The sequence below is a fragment of the Poecilia reticulata genome, chromosome 13 (assembly GCF_904066995.2).
Source record: "Poecilia reticulata chromosome 13, P_reticulata-male-v2, whole genome shotgun sequence".
Lineage (NCBI taxonomy): Eukaryota > Metazoa > Chordata > Actinopteri > Cyprinodontiformes > Poeciliidae > Poecilia > Poecilia reticulata.
The window spans coordinates 19183861-19206118 of NC_088842.1; the positions used below are offsets into that span (position 1 = coordinate 19183861).

Sequence of the window (22258 nt, forward strand, 5' to 3'; positions counted from 1 at the left end):
GTGGAGGCTCTGTGTACATGTCGACATGTGTCTGGGATTTTGTTTTGGGACGTGCAAATATACAATGCGTTTTTTTTTTATAATATTCCGTCTTTGCAGGAAGGGGAATGCTACGTGCAGAAGTAAAGTCAAGCTGCACAAGCATTTTCTACCTTACAGAGTTCTTCTTTCATTGATTTTTTTTTATTTAGCATACTTAAATATTTCAGATCCTCAAAATATTAGATAAAAAAATCTGTTAAGTAGAAAAATTCTATCTATATCAACTTGGTCCTATGTGGAAATGTAATTAGTCCCCCGTTAAATGATGAGATAAACACATTTTCTGGTAAAGATAAAAAAAACCTTAATGGACAGGCGACCTGTTCAGGTTGTGCCCATTTGGGTTATGCAACAGTGAAGTTTTTATTTAAAGAGCCTCATTTTGTCAGGTTATCGTCGCTGATATTATTTTTTGGAATGATCAAAACTATTTAAGTGTAATAAGGAATAAAGAACAGGATACAGGATATCTCTAAGATGGTGAAAACTTTTTCACAGCTCTAAATTAATTCTCTTTTGACCTTTATTATGCTTAAGGATAGTAGGAATAGAAACATGTTAAACATTTAAGCTCTAGTCCATCTGACTAAAAACTGAGGTTACTTGTTCGAAGGCCAACATGGACACAAGCATCAGTTTAGGGAAAACATTACGAACAAGCGGAGTGCTGTAATTAATCCCCCGCGGTAACCCATAGCGATAACAGCTGTAATGGATCATCCTGTTTCCACCTCCATCTTTTTAGCTCCGCTGTAACGTGGCTGTTGTCCTGGTGGTCCTCTTATTATGACAAACACACATCCAGCACCTCTCGACTTCCATCCAGAGGCAAATCTGCATTAGGACGCGTACTCAAAATGCTAATTGCTCCCAGCTCACAGAGTATTTGCAAACATGCTGATGGTGTAACAGAGGTTAAGACAGGAATTATAAACAGAGGATTTTTAATAAGGTCCTAATGGAGTCACGCATGCGCAAATAATAACCAGTGATCGCATGTTGCTGGCACATTAGGAACAAAACCAAGCACACCCCTAATTGTGTGTGCAGTGTCTCAGGAAGGCTGCGTGGGCAAAACATCCTCACATTTCAGACCTCAATCACCCCATCAAGCTATAGGATCTAATATTTGCAGTCGAGAGACCGTCCCTCTCGGCTGCAGAGCCTGACTGCTTCCCTAAGCTGTGTGAGCCCGGTAAAACGAGATGAAAGCAATTTAAACTAACCGGGATGCATAACACTATTTCCTCAGCTGCACTCTAATCATTTTTCCCTCTTTGCTCTCTGTTGCAACATCTAAACCAATTTCTACGTACATCATTCTACAAAGTTCCTCAGCTGCCTCCAAGAAGCATGCAAAGCAGATCGTTTAAGTTCTCGGAGTCACTATATCACATCCGTTCATTACGCTTATACAATAGAAAAGGTGAATTTCTAATTTTAAGGGTGAATAAGACCATTTTTATGAACATGGCAATCAGCTAGAGTTGAGAAATAAAACCAAGATCAGTTTAAAGAGGTTCAGAATCTGAATTCTGTTCAGATCCACAGAAAGTAGATGTGAAGTAGTTACTACGAAAAACAAACTGGCAACGCTGATCAACCTTGGTTTGTTTGGTGTTTTGTACACGTGTAAACAATAGTAAAAATAATGTTGCTAAGCATGACTTTTTCTGAATATTAGCAGCATAAAAAAGTATAGACTTCACATGGTATATTTAGGTAAAAAGTAAAAACAAAAAGAAGACGTTTTGATTATTTTGGGGAGTAAATGACATCAAGGTTGTGTTTGAGTAAAACATTGCTTTAGTAATGACTTTCCTCAAAGATGACTCAGAGCTGGAAGGCAAACCAAGATAAGGAAAACAAATGAGATTCTTCACAGCGACCACATTCCCCTTCAGCAAAATCTGGAAAAAGGAAACACACACACAGACACACACACACAAACCACTCTGAGGTGACTCTCTGTTAAGGCTGTTTTGGGTCTGTAGGTGTTGTCTTATTCAGTACCACAGTGAGAATTATTTTATGATCTTAAACGAGGAAAAAAATGTGAAAATGGAATAAAATGTCTATTTTTTTCAGTTTCTTTTGCCAAATCATTTTAACTGGTCATTTAATCTTGTTGTTTTTAATCTTATAAAGATTGGGAAAGAAACACCTTACATAAAATATTAACTATATGGGACATAAATCTGATTAGGTCAGTTTGATAAAGAGAAAGTTACCAAACCTCTAACATTTTTACATTTTGTCATATTCCAGCAAGAAACTTCAATGTATTTTAATCGGGAATTTATGTGAAAGGCCAACTCAAAGCAGTATTTTTCAGCTTGGTGAAATTTATCTCCAGAAGTGATTTCTAATTGCTTTCAGCTCTTATTCTAAACTAAAGGCTTTTTTGGTACATTGAGCCCCAGATATGAGGCTTAGTGTTTAGAGTTGCCATATTTCCATGTTTGAGATGCTGATTTGGATGTTAAGAAAGGAATTAGTTCTCAAGTTCCTAAGGTATTACCAAGGCCTTTACCAATTAGAACATTTTTGACTAGAAGCACTTTAGGTAGAGAAGACAAAAGATGATGAGCAGGATTTTATTTTTGCGCATAAAAACAGCAAAAATAAAACCTGGTCCATCCTGGTTTCTTAATGTATTAGTGTCTTTAAGACAGTTTGTGATTTGTAAAACCTTTGCCGTATTAGTGAGAACATGAGGATGGTTGGTGTTTCCGAAAGCACTATAATAGTCTTGTCTTAATAATCCAATATTGTGTATAATCTCCTGAGCTCAGTCGATCAATTCAGCCGTAGCGCTGTCTCCAGATAATCTCATCTGGTTTGCTACTTATTGTTCAGTGGGAAATCACAGAATGTGATGTACTGCTTCGTGTGCATTTAGTTGGTATTTCCTGTCACAATTACTTCTCTGGATTTTGAAAGAAAAAGAAAACTATAACATGTGTAGCACCGCTGCAGCGGATTCCTTTCGGATTAAAACTGAAGATGCTTCTCGCGGCATCCCTTCTCATCAGACTCAGGAAAACACTAATCCAGTTTAAATGAGTATTAGAATGTCATTCCGCCTGAAGTTTTTTCTTCGTCTTGCAAATAAATTAAGAATTACCAGACTTCTTTAAAAAGTAAACCTTTAAAATAGAGCACAGAGAGAAGTCGACTCAAACATCCGTCTTCATACATGATCTTGAGTCACTCTCTGCATAATATGCATGACCAGCAGAATACATACAGAAGCTCTGCCAACAGTGAGTAAGGGCGTCAATTTAATGGAAACAGACGAGAAGTCAGACACTTAGTGATGAGTCTGCATCACGCATGATGACATTTATAAAATGAAGGAACTGTGACAGGTCAAAGGCTGGGAAATATAAACAGAGCTGGGATTTCTTCCACTCATACCTGCACATTTCTTTTGATGCATTCGGACCCTGTAGGGGCATAGACCGAGAACAGAACCACCTAAAGCAGAGATATGCTTCATGTTGTAAGAGTTTAGTAAATATTAAGCAGCACGCATGTTCAAGAAAATATAATTTCACATTTACCTTTCCAACTCTGAACACCACGTTAAACTTGAAACTAACTTTATTTTATGGGATTTATATGCTTAAATGTCCTAAATAATTAATTTTTCAGATTTTGGCCTGTAGATACTGAAGTCAGAGAAGATTATTAATAATTAATTATTAGTTAACTCATATTTTCAGTAGCTTTTGAGAGGATGTTAAACTGAACCTTTAGAGTTTGCATCCAGTGAATGAATAATAACTAAATCCCAAAAGGTAAATGGTTGAGGTTTTTAAACTGCTTATCTAGAGTAATCAATGCTTGGCGCAGACATCGTTGGTAGACAGATGTTTTAGTATAACAAGGTGGGACTTCCCTCTCAGCAGTCCCACCTGGGTGAAGATCTGGTTCGTTGTTCCAAGGGGCCTGAGAGAAAAGCTCATTACTTCTTCTGGATGTGAAGGTTGACAGTAAGGCAGAGCCTCCCTTCAAACACCCGGCAGTGAAGGTGAGGGAGGCCGAGAAGTGCGATCTCCTGACCATTTCACACTCTCAACCATTTATACTCTACCATTTTTAAAAGGCCAGCTGTCTTTATCAAATCAAATCAGCATTTTGCGGACGTTTTGCTGAGTTGCAGTGGGCATTGGTCAGCAGCGTCCCAGTTGACCAATTACTCATCTAGCTGGTTTTAGGTTTGACTTTCTTTCTTTGCCTCACTGCTTTCCAAGCGTGTTGGCCTGATTAGTCCCACCTGTGCTTAATTTTGTGAGTCTGTGCTGCATCCTGTGTGAGCCACATCATGTTTGCTCCTCCTCACAAGTGCCTCATATCCCGTCTGTATCTGTTACAGTTTTTTATGTATCGATTTGGTGTTTGTTTTTGCCGGCACATATTTGTAACTTGGAACGTTTGTTGATTTTTAATAAGCTGCTGTTGATTGAATCTGCCAGGCCAGATGTGTTCTTTTGAGTATATTACAATTTGTATGGTTTGTTAATTAAATCAGTCTGAAATTTAAGAGAGAAAAAATAATAATTTTGAAAGTTCAACATTCAGTATTTCTGACAGAAGCAGACTTTAATAATCAACAAAGCATGAAATATCACTTTCATCCATATAATTTGTTGTTGCATATTGTGATTAAGGCATTAATTTAAGCTTGTAATACATTAGGCATACTTTTAACAAAGCTATAATTATTTCACAACTAATAATAATGATTTTTAGGTTTTATTTTACATTTAAAGAGGGAAATCACTGATAATGGGATTCAGAGCATCCACCTTAAGTTGAATAGTGAGGACTGCTGTAAAGCTGCGATTTCAACTGAACTTCACAAGTCAGCAGCAACCGTTCTGCCTTTGGACTCATGTAGGAACAAACCCTCATAAAAGCACAGCATTTATAGGTCACTTGATCGTGAAAGCGTATTCCCACTCACAACAGAGCAGAGTCAGCGCGAGGGTTACACTTTGGAGCACTAAATCCTGCAGAACAAAATCGAACTCAAAGAGTAATGTCTCAAGGATTCAGCTGAGAAGCAAAAAGATATCCTCGACCTAAAACACAAAGAGCTATTTATCACGGGGGAATGAAATATATTTGTTGCATTTTCAAGTAAACATGCACTGTAGAGAGTTGGAGCTTCATACCCTCCATTCTCACTCTATTGAAAGAATGTTTTAGTTTTTTAGAAAATGCATTTAATCATGCCTAAAAACGACAGACAGCAAAACGATATTCACGTGAGTCAGATTGACAGAGGATACATGCAGGCGTTGATGAGCTGTTCAAGTGAAATCATATCTAAACTGAACTTTCACAGTACTAAGGTTGATCTTTATAAAATAAATGCAAATGTGCACTTGAAACAAAAAAAAAGCTAATTTGTCAAAAAGCAGATAAATATTTAAAACTTTCCTGTTAGAAATCTAGGTTAATTTTGATAAAATTGGTTTAGTTTAATGATAAAAATTTAGAAAAAATAAATAAAATGCATCCCAGAAGTTGCACTGAGACTGGACAACAGATGTGATAAAATTAAATCTGATCTTAGGACACCAGGAAAAGTCCTGGCCAGCACATTTTTTAGGCCTTCAGAGTGTGCGCTGTGGAGCAGCAGGAAGGGGAACAAAAATCGATGAATCCTGCAGAAAGTGTGCGCGAGAAACGCTCCGATGGATTTCCTTTAAGCTACTGCTTTTAGACTTCACTGCGCTGCCTGGCACACCAGATTCAGGTACATAGACACACAGGTAAATATGCAGTGTGTTCAAAGTGTGCAGACTGATATGCATTCCCAACAGAAATGGCACATGCACACATACTGCACCTAAAGTGCAAGCTCAGTTAAAATGGACGGTTTAATGAATGTCACAAAACTGCTGCGGGACATAAAGTCTGTGATGTACTAGCAATAGGCCTGCCTGTGGACAGCTTTATGCAGGTTTTATTGTTTCTTATTGCTGTTTTAGGATTGTTGGGTCAGTCTGAAGGTGCCAATTGAGCACACTTAAGAATCATAAAATAAAATGCATTTTGGCATATGGATAATGCTCCAGTAATCACATGAAAAAATTTATTAAACATATCTAAAGAACAATGTATGTTTGAAGAGGTGCTATTTTCTGCTTCGTAGATACATCCTTCCGACATAAAAAAAATCAATTTACAGTCTCGCATGAAAACTGAAGCAACAGTAGAAGCAGTAATATGAAGGCTCATTAATTTGACAAAAACAGTGTTGTTCTATAGGATTCATGTTTCTCATGAAGCTACAGCCAAAAAATGATGTTTGTATCGAGGTTTTAACCGATAGATCGAAACTAAATAGTACATTACAGTGAAGGAGAAGAAAAAAGTATTTAGTGGCTCTGTGTCAATAACTTAGAAAAGTTGCGATTCTTTTGGAGCATTTCTTCAGCAACTTTGAGATTTAGACTTTGAGTCAAGTCAGCTAAATGTTCAGGTTTGTCATTTGCTGGGGTGAACCTCTAAGATTGGTCTGTAGCCTCTGAAAGGACTTCCTAGCATTGCTCTACATTTAATTTCATGAATAGACTTTGACTAGCTTACTGTATCTGTTAAAAAAACATCCCCAAAGCATGATGCTGCTACCACCATGCTTAACAGTTTGTGTGTTTAAAGTGATTTAGTTTTCTGCCCCACACTGCATTCATCATGGCTAAAGCAGTCAGTCTGTCAATTTTATTTGAGCAGATCGCCTTATTTGTAGACTGATTTATCACACAAAATCTCAATGAAACACATTGAAGTTTGATACTGTAACTGTAAAGTTCGATACTGAAACACATATATAGACATATAAAGAATCCAAATCATTTTTACAACATGACCTTTACTAATGTACAAGTGGATTTACAATAAGCCTCCAGGACAAATAAAGATCCCATTAAAATGACCTATGATATGGAAGCATGTAGTGCTCCATCCTCCTAACCTTGATTTATTAACTGTGCATATCTTCATTCTATATGCAAGAGTAACCGAAAGCGCAACATGCTGTGTTACATAAGAAGCTGTCCTTGCAAAATTTTCCCATCTGTATCTGGATGCATATGAGCAGAAGCATGCTGTACATGTGTCACACACACAGTGTTTGACAGTGAGTCATCTCGTGTAAGACATCACATCGCCTGCTGCCGCTTTGTCACGGCCTCATTGCATCATATTTAAAAAAAACAAAAAAACACTTGAGCAATGATTTCCAGTGTGCAGCATTATTACAGTAAGATATTTTATTTGGGAAAACCTTCAAATGCAGATGAGCTGTTTGTGAGCTTAAACCAAAAAAAGCTGCTAATAAAGCTATGAAAATCTTCAGAAATTAAAAAAAGTGTTTCCATTGCTTGCGTTGATCAAATTCAAATGGATGTATTATTAGATTAACGTTACAAGTGATTGTGACACAGAATGTTTCCTTTTATGATGAAGTGGTTTTTCACTAGTCTCTACGCCATTACAGGTTATGTTTTTCAAGACTGAAAATACTTCCACACAGCCAATTTGTGAAATGTCGGAGAGAGCGGTGCATAGCAGTAGTTTGAGGAGGGACAGTACACTTTGATAGACGTAGCTGACAAATTTAAGTTAATCTGCTTAATCCATCAACCACTCAGTTGATACACAAAGTAAAGCAATTATTACTCTCTTAAAGTTGTTTTATACAACTCCTAATTTTCTCGTATTGAAAGCTGCAGAAGCCCTGATGATGGAAGTAAATCAGAATTAAATAGTAACGTCTTAGTGGACATGAGAGGTCAAGTAGGAGGAAAGTAACCAGGAGCCTTCAGAAACGTGGAGCACTGCTGACTCAGCAAACTGCTGCAAAGCAAATCTAAACCGAAACAAATAAAATAAAATTTGACTCCAGTCAACTTTGTAGAGTCTCTTCTTCTCTCTCAATCCTGTTGTGGTTATGAGTCAGGTGAAGTCAGTTTTTAATCACCCATTTCACAGAATTACTTTCAGTATTTTATATACAACATCATGATGTTCTGCATAAAAATAGTTTGATCTTACTTTTAATTTCAGTAGTAACTGTATGCCACAAAAAAAAACATTAAAAAATTCCTGAGCTACTCATTTACTTTTTGCCGTGTAATTAAAAAAACGGCCTCTTATGTCACACACAACTTCAAGTTTTGTGCTTATCCTACAATATTTTTTTTTAATATAATTCCCTTTGGCTAAGTTCACTGAATCAATTTTGCCACTGCGTCCAACCGCACCTGCTCCAGCCTGGGAAGAACTGGGACTGTAGTTTAATTACAGGCCGGCAGTAAATTTAGTTCAGACAGAAATGGGCATTACTGCATACAGTGTGAGGTTTATGCGAACCAAGGTCCCACGGTGTGTTTGTATCAGCCAGGTGCTCAAGGCTGAGCTTCATTATATTTTTTTAGCTATAAATTAGACCCCTGATACAAAATGCTTTTTAAGAGACACAAACAGAATGAGCAGCTATTTGAGCACTAATGAACCCTTAAACTTGCACTGTTTAAATTCAACTACTATTTGATTTGTTTCAGTTTTAGTTTTTTTTTCCCTCAGCAAAAGAAAAAGTGGCTGGCTTAATTGTGTAGGCTGTGCACAGTTCTGTGCACAGCCTACACAACAAACATTAACCCCGGAAAAACAGCAGCAAATAGGAAAAAATGGATTGAGAGGGGGGAAAGAACAACAGATCATTACAGAGAAACATAAAGAGGGGAGATGAACAAAGATCATACACTAAGCCCACAATTAGGGGAGTGTCCGTATATTCAAATCCACATATATGCACAGCTAATTACATGCTCCATGAAAAGGAAACAAACAGCTCATACTCAATAAAGCACAGAGCGAGAGATGAAGCCTGGTGGAGACATAATGAAGCAGACAAACACCGACAGGAAACCTGCAAATAAAGCTGGCTGGACCCATGGACGCATAAAGGTTGAAAAAACAGACATTTTCCTTCAGTTTAATGAACAACATTTACAGTCTGAATGAACAATGAATGAAAGACTATCTTATGATATGCCTGGACACTTTTAATCAAGATATGTCTTTAAGAAAACCAGTTATGAATCTAAGTATTTGAAAACATGAGCCTCAAGTCTCAACCATAATGAGCTTATAGAGTTGTTCACATTTCCCAGACTTCTCATTATTAGCGTCTTTATGTCTCCCATCACTGCAACCCCTCTGCGTCTACAGACAGATTTATGTTGTTTCTGAATCACTGACAGGAAGAGCTCTTTCATTACTGCAAGAAACAGGTTTGACATGAAGCTCTACCTTCAAAGCACTGATAATAAGGACTCCGTTTTCATGACGATGGTTGAACCAGAGTTTAAATCACAGTCACTTCCTGCTGTCCAAATGAGACGGCTGGTTTGGTTGACTTTTTTACAGTGGACTTCAGCCGGTTCACTGGTCTACGTTTCATTTTTAAAGCATAAGTCACATCTAAAATGAGCCTTTAGCTGTCCTTAGTGGTGTGACACCTTGAGATCTACCTCCAAATACAAAGATTAGGACAGTAGAGACAAGAGATCGGAAGATAATAAATCTGCCCAATTTTCTGCTGCCACTTGGATTGCATAATGTGAGAAAAAGAGAAACAGAGGGAGAATACATCCATCTTAGTCAAATTAAAGAATGAGTTGAGAGTTTCATATTCACTGTGTGATTGAATACCTGTGTGCAGATCTCCTTCCCATCCACGTTTCATCCCGTTTCACTCATCACTCCCTGTAAAGTTGACTCACCAAACTTTAACTGCTCTCAACCCGCTCATGATCTTTTACATCATTATCCACTTTTAATTCATCACTGCTCTTTCAACGGGAATACTCTCATGGTCTCGCCTGTTGTTGTGTTCATGAACTTATGTGACTGTGTGAGTTTGTTAGATCTGTAAACAGAAGCAAACACAACACAAGATGTTGACTTTTTTTTTTTAATTATAAATTAAACATTCAAAGGAGAAAGAACTTTGAGAGAACTAGCTGGTTGGCTTTGGAGGATAAGTCTATGGCTTGTTGTAGGAAAGATGTAAACTATGATTTTTATTAAAAAAGAGTTGCAACATTCCTCCCACAAAGATAACAACCTAGTGACTGCTGTATACCTGTGTGCCAGAAGATTTAAACATAAATGGAAAAGTCAGGTTGCAAAAGCATTATAATGACAATCCATATCCACAGAAACTGCTGATTATTAAATGTAATAAATCATCTTGTTTGTGTAAGGTCTGTGAATTTAGTTATTTAGCTGATGATGAGGATGAGTCAATTTAGGTTTAACCTATGTGAAACACAGGTTCGAACTATTTCATGCTAAGGGTGAACAGGCAAAACACTGAACAAAGCTCCCACTCTGCAAAGTCTGCTGTCATAAAATGCTTCCACCAACTAAAACAGACACAGCAGATGATGCTCCTGCAGCTTCAGCAGTCATTTATATCTCCAAGGAGGCAGAAGTCAATTACAGTGCACCACCTTCATATAGATACAAAAACAAACTCAGACAATTTTCTCCAGGAATATTGCGCAAGCAGTCAAATAATTATTCATTAATAAGACGATGGTAATGTTCATTGTTTATTGCCATTGAGTTTTTCTGGTATGTAATGTGCACAATGTATATTTAATGTTGCTCATTAAAAAGGCATTGCAGGTTAAATGTTTGCCAGACAGCACTTCATTAACAGAAAAGGCTCATTTTGCAGAAAAGTAAAAATGTTTGGGGTTTTTTTGTTGTTTATTTTTGGTGGTAAATATATTATAAAACAGATATTCAACACTAAAGTAAAAATTAGATTTATCCTTCGTGGCAGTTCGTTACCAGAAAAAAAAACGAGACGCTCATCTCTGACACTTGGTTACCAGACAACACACTCATCTCTTAGCAACAAACAACAAATATTGTTATTGTTCAAAAACCATAAGATTTCTTCTGCTCTTTTGAAATACTACTCATCTTATACTACTTATTATTCAAGAATTGTGTAGTTGGTAAATTTGGCAGAAAAGTGAAAATGTTTTATTATTATTATTATTATTATCATTATTATTATTGTCATTGGTGGTAAAAATATTATAAAACAGACATTCAACACAAAGTAAAAATCTGATTTATACTTCATGGCAGTTCGTTACCAGAAAAAAACGCTAATCTCAAACGCTCATTAACACCAAATTAATAAGTAATATTCTTGTTTATAAAACATAAGCTCTTTTGAAATACTACTCTTGTGTCTAAGCTTATCTGCTTAGATACAAGAAACTTACAGTTGGTAAATTTCTTGTATCTGCAAAGTAAACATCTGATTTTTAAAAGTAAAAATCTGATGTTTACTTTATGATACTTGGTTACCAGAAAATGTGCTCATCTCTTAGCAACAGATTAACAACAAATATTGTTATTGTTCAAAAAACATAAGATTTCTTCTGCTCTTTTGAAATACTACTCATCTTACGCTACATACTATTTAACAAGAATTGTGCATTTGTTCAATTTGGCAGAAAAGTTCATATGTTTTTCATTTTTTATTTGGGATAAATACATTATAAAACAGACATTCAACGCAAAAAGTAAAAATCGGATTTACACTTCGTGGCAGTTTGCTACCAGAAAAAAAAAACACGCTCATCTCTTAATACCAAATTTATAAGTAATATTATGGTTCATAAAACATAAGCTCTTTTGAAATACTGTTTACCTGTTTAGACACAAGAAATTTACAGTTGGTAAATTTTGAAATGTAAAAACCAGATGTTTACTTTGTGGCACTTGGTTACCAGAAAACGTGCTCATCTCTTAGCAACAGATTAACAACAAATATTGTTATTGTTCAAAAAACATAAGATTTCTGCTGGTCTTTTGGAATACTACTTTCTTTTTAGCAAAAATTGTGCATTTGGTGAATTTGGCAGAAAAGTAAAAAATGTTTTTCATTTTTTTTGGCATTGGTGTTAATTATATTATAAAACAGACATTCAACACAAAAGTAAAAATCTGATTTATACTTTGTGGCAGTTCGCTACCAGAAACAAAAAAGCACGCTCATCTCTTAACATCAAATTAGTCACAAGTAATACCATAAGATTTCTTAAGAAATTTAAACAGGGCCTGGCAAAGTGTGACCCAAATCAGGGTTTCTGATGCTAAAAATTAGCAACAGTGCTAAGCTGTACTCACTGCTATGTGGAGAATTATAACCATGTTGACTAACATGGACTTATTCCACTCAGTATGTTACGGAGTGAAAGCTTCTTCAATCAAGACGGAGGCTTGGATGTCTTTTTCTGAACATTTCTGTTCAGTTTTTATTGAAGAGGAAAATCGGCAACAGCTGATTAACGTAAACAGCTGTTCGTTACCTAGCAACCAAAATCAACAGAAGCAAGACAGTGACAAAATGACACCAGATCCTGTTAAGCATTCTTCAAAATAAAAGACTTTTTCTATCCAAATAAATCATGTTAAATATATACACTTAAATATGTTCCACTTCAGCTTTTGTAGTTATATTAAATTCAATTAATAATCATCATGTAAATTATGCTTAACATATAATTGTAAATCAGTCACTTATCATGCAAATTATACTTAACAACAAATAAGTCTAAAGAAGTCGCAACAGAATACTAAAATTAGTGCATAAGCTAAAATTAGCCAAAATGCTATCAGTGGCATGTTGGGCATCACTAGCAAGTTGTCTTGCTTTGACTTGCTCCATTCAGTGTACCAAATATAATTAATCAATAAAACAATAGCTAAAATGGATGTTATCCGGAAAAGTGGGTGGAGCCAAGAGAGTCAGAAATTTCAAAATTTGCACAGAAACGTATTTGGGCAGTTTATCGACAAAAAAGTACTGATTTATGGGTTAGTTACACTTTAAGAAAGAAAATCAAATTGTTAGAAATAAATTAGTTTGAAAACGAGTAAGACATTTTGTTTATATTTAAGCAAGACAAACACAATTGTTTGATAATCTAGAATTAAATAAATAGTTAAGAATGCTTTTTTTTGCCTTTATATATTTGGTACTCTTCATAAAGTTACATTCTGCATATGAAGTATTAGTGTGTCAAAACATTGTCCTGTGCATTTTGCAAATCATCAAAAAGCTAAAACATGGTGAAATGTGTTCATACCAACATAGCTGCTTTTTACATTTGAGTGCACTTCACTCAAATATAAAAAGTTTGGATTTCAGCACTTCATACGGAAAGCAGTGAAGAATGAATTGCGCTGAGCTAAGCAGGCGTTGCACTGCGACATCTATATAGCGCACATTGTACGTCAATGCTCCAGGCAAAGAAGAAAAAGGAGCTGTACAGGAAAGAGCAGGCTGGCAAAGGAATGGAAAACAGGGGAGGAGAGGGAAAGAATGTCTACAGGCAAAAGGAAGGCAAAGTCAGATTGAAAAGAAACATCTGCATTCAAATTAGTTAGATTTTCAGCAATCCAGCATTTGGAGGTAGATATATTCTCTAGCTTCCAATCCTAAATGAAAAACTACTGTCGGCACATAAGCAGCACATATGATCTGTTAAAGAATGTTAGGAAGCAAGGTTAGAGAGAAGACATCAGCAGCTACAGCTTACTTTAATCAGCACACTTTTAATTGTTTCAGAGGGCGCAGCAACTCACGCCGATTTAAATTCCACAGTAAAGATCTTTGAACATTAGCAGCATGAAAGAATATTATGCTTTCCATTGTTAACTTTTCCACAACACTGTAGGAAGAAAGCGAAATCATAACGACATACTCATAACCTTGTCCTTCAAAAAGTGTTTTAAGTACTTTCATAAATGCTCATTTCATAGACTGCAATGCAGCTGAGAGAAGGCAACTGTTCAAAGAGCAGTAGGAAATGTATGCCATGTCAGCTTCTTAACTTTGAATGAAAGACGTGTAGAAACTTTTTTGACTTTGACCAAGTAATAAAAGAAATACGACCAAGTCCAATATTACTCATACCCCTTGCAAATTTTTTTTTAAGTTTAAATTTAATATTGGAAGCATTTACCAAAGATAATCAAACAGCTTCAACAAATATGCAAAAAAAAAAAAAACTTTCAAAAAAGGGGGAAAAAAGTTACATACTGCGGCTTTAAACTCCAGAAGTTAGAAATGCTGAGAACTCAGGATGTTGAATGTCGGACTCCAAATTGCTGACCTGTCCACTGAATATACTGTGAGGTAATGTTCTTTCAAGATTAACCTGAGAGGAAACTGAAGAGGCACACAATTATTGCATCAGCAGCAGATACATTATGTACTCTCTGCAGTTTCCATGTGAAAATTGTCCCAGATTTTACTCTGAATGGTTCTCCTTTTGTGAGAAAAAGCCAATCCATTCATGTTTTGATTGTGTTATTGTTGACTTAAAATTATATATTAGAATAGCTGATCAAACAGGCTAATATAACCAGAAACCTCAGTACACATAAGTTTGCACATCAGGGGTGACCTGGTATAGTCCTTTGAAATCAATTAATAATGTATTTGACTGGACTGGTGTGAAATGTGTGGGCTTAAATAAGGTCATGTGACTTGAATGAAATTCAAATGTGACCAACTTCTTATTTCAAGTTTTAGATCTTGAGCTGGTTCTCGTCTCTTGAACAGCCATAAAGGCTGCACTAAAATATCTGTTCTCCCCTCCTCGTCTGCTCTTTACATTTTTCTGAGCAAAGACGACGACAGAGCTCATTTTTAAAACCACCATGTGAACAGTAACATTACTAAAACGCCACTCAGTGAGTGTTTCTTAAAGAATGCAAATTTATATCTTAACTCTGAGATCTCCATGAGTTTTTGACATTTTCCAATCCAGCATACTTTCATGACAGACCGAGGTTTGTAGATAAAGAGGATCAAACAGAGCAACTTTGCTGAAGTTGTGCTTCAATCTTGAGGCCCAAATAAACATAAAATCTGTCTCAACATGTTGCAGAAAATACAGTTTTAACTTGCATCTCTGTACTTCCTCTGACTTCTATCTACTGCAGTCAATAACAAAATCCACACTAAAGATTGCTATATAGCACTCACCTAAAATAGATAACATTTTAAAATGTCCAATCAGTCACCAATCAGGGCATATAGATTTGTACATTAGCATATTTCTTAGTGCTTTTTGTATTTTTACAAAATACTTCAACTTTATAAGACCCCACCTGAGTAAACTCTATGCCATCTCTTTAATGTACCAAGTATGCAAAGTTTAATAGTTTCAAAGAGAAACAAATTGCTGCAAACAAGTGAGGTCAAAGGATGCCACTCTTTGAGGTATTAATATTTTCTTCTGCAATAAGTAAAGTTTGCTCTTATAATAGTTGTGAGAAATTGCAGTGCAGATACTTTTTTTTTTAAAAACATGCATTTCTCTGAGTGGGTCTCAAAGAAACCCTGGAACTTTTATTTTAATTAAAAAGAATATTAGGCACATTAAAATTCACATTTTCAGGATGTGAAAGTAACCTAGATAAATACGTTTTTGAAGAGGAGGAGGACTGCTGGGTGGCTCCAAGTGACTCACAATGCACCTATTTTCAGTGGGGCCTTTGTAAATTTTAAAGGGCTTGCTGAAATGTCAGCAGTCGTTTTTGTGCATCGAGTTTTATTAATACGGGAGGCAAGTTTTCACCGTTTGATTTATTGCTGAACAAAGCAGCGATTTAATGCAAATAGGCTGCTAAGATTTCAAAGTATGTGGTTCTAACAGAAAACTTAACAATGGGGTTAAGCAACAGCTGATTCTGGTTAGTCCAGGGAAAGTCTAAAGAGATGTGAACATGCAGAAACAGACTTCAGATGGTTCTTTTTTTCTAAATTGACATTCTTGTAAGATGCAACATGAATTGGGACGCTTACATCACTTTACTCCTGTAATATTTAGCTGAAATCAAAATGCAGATTCTGAGTCTGACTCCAAGTGAATCTTAATTTTCTTTAAGAAGCAGTATTTTTTTCTGGTGAGTTTATCTTATTTGGCTGGAATCAATCAAACCAGCAAGCTTAAAGTTGCAAATCAAAAATAGATTCTTTTACTCATTAGAGATGCGCTTGTTTGTGCTAATAACTGAGAACCCAGTAATGAAGGACTAATTACTGACTATAGAAAGATTTGGGGAGTCTCTAATGTTTCCTGGGAGGACAGGATTTTCGTCTTTGAATCAAAGAACTACTGTTTAGAAGGTTCAGCCCCTTAATACCCGTCATTAGTAATAACATGGTTACAGTGACCTTTCTTTCACATCAATACATCCCCCATCTCGCTCATTCTCTTTGCTCCTCGTTAGCATCTCCATCAGTAACACCAGTCTTCACTCCCATTGCTCTTCTTCTACACCTAAAAACAGTCTGACAAACCATTCTGGCACTTCCTCGAGCTTGAGAGCAAAAGTGAGTTCAGTCAATGGGATTACTAAAATTAGAGGTGTCTAGTGCGCTGTTACAAAAAAAAGAAAAAATCAGAACAAGAATCAAAAGGAGCGTCAGCTCCAGCTGAGTCAGATGTCTTCTCTGTGTCATCATGAAGTGAAGAGATGTTTCATAAGACAAAATGTTTTATCTTTGCTCAAGTTTTAGCTGCTAGCCAACTACTGTAATAAAAAAAAGCAATCGCTAGTGGCAATTACAGGTTCCCACATCCCTTTAATAAATCAATTTTAAAGATTCTGACTCTAAAATTCAGAAAAATATCAGTGCTTTGAGATACAATTTGTATATCAATTATAGTTAATTTTTAAATTTGTCCTGCTGTTTCACTGTGAATTATTAAATCGAGATACATTCTACTCTCCAAAAAAACAAAACTTTTCACACACACACATGCCTTTGATGACATTACATTATAAGGCATAAAGGAATTCAAAGTCTTTAATTAAATGCCTCCTTCAAAGATGTTTCCCTGTATCAAAATGCCTGGGCTGTACGTGAGAGCACGTTTTATTTCAGGAAAGTTTAAAGCTCATGTGAGCGATGTGAGAGGAAGACGAAGGCAGACAGGAAGAGCCGGATGTTATAATCAATCAGATCTTAAGTTATCATTTTGAGCTGAGATGGTATAAAATCCAAACAGTCCAACACAATGTTTTATTCAAAAACCACTGCATCACGCACTACTTCTGCCAAGAACTATCCCCATCTGTGAACACACACGCAGTAGATCCTATACCACTGCCGTTATTATTGTTCACAACAGAGGAAAGAAGTGAGAAAAGCCATCAACGCTTGACGCCAGAAAGATTTCTGTGGGCAAGTTAGAGTATTAGTGTGGAGAGGCATGCAGTGCCACTGTCTGGCAAATCAGTTTGCTTTTAAAGATGCGTAATATAGAATTTAATAATAAAGAAGTGAGCATGGCCCCTCCCGTCTCTGAGCCGTTTAATACACGTCGTTATGACTTCATATAGTTTTTATCCAGGTTGATTTTCTCAGAGATACACAGCGCTAAACTACAGTTCCATGGGGGGCAATAATGCAGTAGTTAAAGCTCATCCTCCTCAGAGGAACTCAACTGAAATGAAGGATTTTTTGAAATTCTTTTTCAACAGAAAAGCAATGTTTTGTGCATTTTAATGTTCCTAAGACATGAATTGTCCGAGTGGGAAAAAAAACAATGAATCTCTCCTCACTGTGTTTCTTAAAAAAGCGCGTTGTTCTGTTCCTCTTCTGCTTGTGGCTGCTGTTTTATTTATTAACTGTGTTTTTGGCAACACCCTTTAAAAGAGACTCTTATGGTCTTTGTTGACATGCACAGCCAGCATGATCTCAAAAACCTGAACTGTACACTACAGAGTCCTTGTGGATCCTAGAACTAATGTGGAAATTTGCAGGCTTTGTGGGGGAAGACAACAGACTTGGAGGAATTAATTAGGTCTTACAAGAGTGGCAATTTTACAAATTTTATCTGTAATGGAAACTCGTGCATACCAGTTCAGAGGATGATCATTGCTATCGTCACCATTTGCTCCAGTATTCATGTTTACGGCGGAGTTATCAAAGTCAAACGTTGCCTCAAACAGAAATGGTTAAGCCTCCTGCAGCCAAATGTAATTAAAGTTCCTTAAAATCCTGGTGGACATCTGTCAATCAAACAGCCAACTAAAGTCAGCTGATAGGATCGATTATTGTGCCTCTTTGAATATCAGTGAACTCCTCTGGTGCAACATGCTTCTGTATCTCTAATGGCAAATAGTTATTCTTATTATTATTATAATCTCAAACTTCTGTGTTGTTTCACTTATCTGAAAAGCTGACCGTTGACTAGTTTTCTTCACTTTCTAAATAAATTTAGACATAACCTTCACCCGCCCCTCCTGACCTGTTAACAGATTAAATTAAGAGTGCTGACAAGTTAATTTACAATGAATCTGCTTGAAAGCCTCTCTTGAACATCTCACTTTTCCTCCTGCTTTCATCACATCAAGAAAGCGCACACTCAGTTTGTCTAGTCTTGCGGTTTCTTAAAATGTGTGTGCTGGCAAAAGATTCTATTAAGATGAAAGGTGCGTTTTAAATTCGAGGAATGGGAACTTTTTTTTTAGTGAGGCTTTTAAATAGTTTGCTTTAGTTTAGCATAAGGGACTCTCTCAAAAGTCCCCATAAAGATAGTGAAACAAGTCTCTGCGTAGGCCGCTGTAAAAAAAGGCTTCCAAAGCCAAGCGCATGATTACCATGGCAACAAGCATATTTTAACGTGTCAGTTTGGGCCATTATGGTGCGTTTGTTGTTTAGTGGTTTGGAGCCCAACCAACAGCAAAGATTTCCTCTTTTATTTATTATCATCCCTCTCATTTCACAGCTCCTCCACTGTGTGGCACATTTCATAGAAACAGTGGCAACAGTTGCTAATCTGGCCATTTCACACCACTGTGCTGCGAAAGCTCTCGCCAGGCAACGTACGGAGAGGACACCATCGTCTGCCAAAAAAGCTACGTGTGAACTGGTTCATCCAAAAGCCTGCCCAGTTTTCACAGAGCAATCAGGGTTTTAGATCACAGCACATGCTGTGGCTCCAGCAGAAAAAAACGTTTGGCTGTTTTTACATCAGTCAGTCTCTGGAGCTTTTATTGTTGTTTTTTTCTTGTCTGACCTGTGTTTCACTTTTCAACTGAAGTACAGTGCCTTGCAAAAGTATTGATAACCCTTCACCTTTTTCTTAGTTCACCACAACTGCAGAGTGTGTGACCTTTCAACTCTGGCTGAGAGAAGGAGGTTTGAAAAGATATGTCTTCTTCACCTTAAACGACTTTGTTAGGTTTTAGATTCTGTTGAAACAAACTTTCACTCCCTCCCTTATTGTTTGTTTACTTTTTTGTTCTGAAGAAACAAATGCTGACCTTGAGCAAAATGTATATATTGATTACTAATGTATGAAACTGCTTAGTCAAGAAATAGTTATGTAGGTTGCTGACATTTTTGATTCACAGGAGTCTCTCAGACACCTAAAGAGGATGATTCTAAGAAAAGCTCTCGTGTTTTTCCAAGTCTGCTTTTGATTAGTTGACCAGTTTCTTGTGATGACCCCTGACCCAACACCAAGACAGGATCTTCCCACCCAAAAACGTCGCCTCCAGCAGGTGGCCCGGACCGTAGAAACAACCACACGTCACTGCCACTGCAACGTCAACACAGGGAGAACCACCACCAACTCCAGATCCATCTTCACCAACCAACCAACCAATCAAAATGTCAGCGACCTCATGAGGTCGCTCATGAGCAGCACCAGCAGCACCAACATGCCCCAATGCCAGCAAACCCCCCAAAAAATCCCTGAAGTTTACACTTTGCATTTAACCCTTGCTACTCCAATACTCAGGAATAAAATCCAGTAGAAATCACCAAATTTGACACTAAAACACACTTGTCAAAGATGCAGTTGTGGAGAATTTTAAAGCCAAGTAAGATTATAACAACAAATATTAATAATATAATAAATATAAAATATATATATATAAAAAGATATATACAATAAATAATAAAACAATATTATTTATGGCACACCTTATACAGAAATTTAAAACAGTGTGGAATGGCCTTTCATGTCTTCCAAATCTAAAAACAGTGGCAGTTTTTGCATGAATGCTGCCCTGGGCGAGCCCTCCTTCATCCACCACCAACCAATGAAAAAGTATTAACAGATATACATTCTCAACTTAGCGGGTGCCAACTTTTCACTAACTGCACATGCAAAACTATAATGGAAAACTTTAAGGCGCCCCTAACAATCTGGTGCTTGTGTGCCCCAACTCCGCCCTGGGCAACTGCCCATGATGTCTAAAAAAGTTCAAAGAGTGCAAATACTTTGGTAAAAACGAGAAAGTGAGAACACTTTCATTAATACATGCTTGTGTGCTTTATATATTTTGCATCTATGGGCATACTACACTAGTGCATTTACCATTCAGGTAGGAAGCAATCTACCTTTTTACATTGAGAGTGATCATGTTCCCAGTGTGTGCAGTGACCTTAAAAAACACAGACAGCTGCTGTGAATGGGCCACATGCACCTCGAGTGTCTGCACACAGTGAACTGCATTAAAAAGCCTGCTACTGCAAAAAAAAAATTAAATAAATAAAATCACAGCATCTGCTTGTGAGTTTGAACATTAGCATCTAAAGAAGATACAAGTATCTAAAGAACAAAGTCAGGTCTATAGCCTTTAGAGATTCTGAGTATATGTTAAAAATGTCGGCGTTCACATTCAATTCAGAGCTGTGTCATTAAACAAAAGCCAATGCTATTCTATTCCCACACCATAATGTGCCTTCTATACAGCAAATTTAAAATCTGTACTACATTCAAATTCAATTTAACACAACAGTGAGTCGCTGCTAAAAGCGGAGTAGATTCTGTCAGTCTGTAACAAGCAAAGGTGTTAGTCAGCAAACTGCAGAACTAAGGTGGAAAATGAGAACAAACGGATTTCTGGGGGGATTTTTACAACTTTTAACCAGCTATATTGCAAACGTGGTTAGATTAATAATGTATTTAGAGATTAGAATACCTCTAGCGTATTTAGAATATTATGCAACAAACCAATATGAAATATACATAATTAGGAAATTATGGATGCATAAAAGGGAAGCATCCAGGATTTTTCAAATCTTCTACAAATAAAAAACAGAACACTTTGACGTACATTTATGTTCAGCCCCACCGAGTCAATATTTTAGGTTTGGAATAAAGCCATTATCTGGAATTAAACCTGCAAGTCTACAGAGTATGTGCTTACCAGCTTTGAAGTTCAAAAAGCTTGAAATTTCACCCATTTTTCTTTGCAAAACTGCTCAACATCAACTTAGATTCTTAGTTTAGTTCAGGTCTAGGCTTCCCAGAGGTTTATTCAACTAATTAATGAACATGGTTTGCTTTAAACTATTTAATTTACAGTTTTAGATCTACGTCTGGGGCCGTTGCTCTGACAGAAGGTGAAAATCAGAGGCTTTTTCTTATCATCTCGTTTGACATGTCCCTACGGAAAACATTTTGCTGCTTCTCTAATTGTTGCTCTTCATGCCAGCCTTGACACATATTAACTGAACTGTCGTGATTTAACAGGTTTCCAGTTTAGATATAACATGTTAAAACTGGGAATTAGAATTATTCACTTTCTTGTGTCAAAAAATACAAGTTCGAGGTTGAAATGTAAGAACTAGGCAGACAACTTCAAAAGGTGTTCATGCCTTTGAAAGGATCCCTTAGAACATACACACACATTTTCTTTAAACGTTGAATTTTGGACTGAATATTGCAGACTGCGCTGCAATGTTTTTGTGACATCCATGTGTAATAGTTTACATCAGTGGTGTCCAAACATTTTGCTGATTGCCAAAATTGTCTAGTTAAAAGCATTCATGGGCCACACGTAATAACTAAACAAAAAGGGAAAACTACATTTCTTGTAAAAAACATTTTATCTGCTTAATTACACGTTAAATTTGCAAGATTTTAATTTCTAATTTTTGTAGAAAAGGAATCTGTGAATCACTGCCAATTCAAAACATAAAACACTAAAAGTTGTTGGTCGCAAATAATAGTGAAATTAAAAAAATGATCAACACCATAACATATTCAATTGACGTTTTCAAAATAAAAATAAATGATAATAAGTTAAACAAAAATAATAAATAAAACAAAATCTAGAATGC

At 36.4% G+C, this 22258-nt stretch overlaps 1 protein-coding gene across 4 annotated transcripts in view; it reads right to left on the bottom strand.

Moving 5' to 3' along the window:
- Window positions 1-22258, bottom strand: part of kcnab1a (potassium voltage-gated channel subfamily A regulatory beta subunit 1a) — a 101439-nt gene that overhangs the window by 46194 nt on the left and 32987 nt on the right. Inside the window, exons 1-2 of one of the 4 annotated variants that reach the window (XM_008425318.3) lie at window positions 12283-12418; window positions 9778-9994 (exon numbers count right to left, since the gene is read on the bottom strand). The exons of the other annotated variants lie outside the window; for them this stretch is intronic. Coding sequence (XP_008423540.1) covers window positions 9778-9800 — 23 coding nt within the window. The 5' untranslated portion in view covers window positions 9801-9994; window positions 12283-12418. Of the gene's footprint in view, window positions 1-9777; window positions 9995-12282; window positions 12419-22258 lie in introns of those variants that run through there. 4 annotated transcript variants of the gene reach the window in all.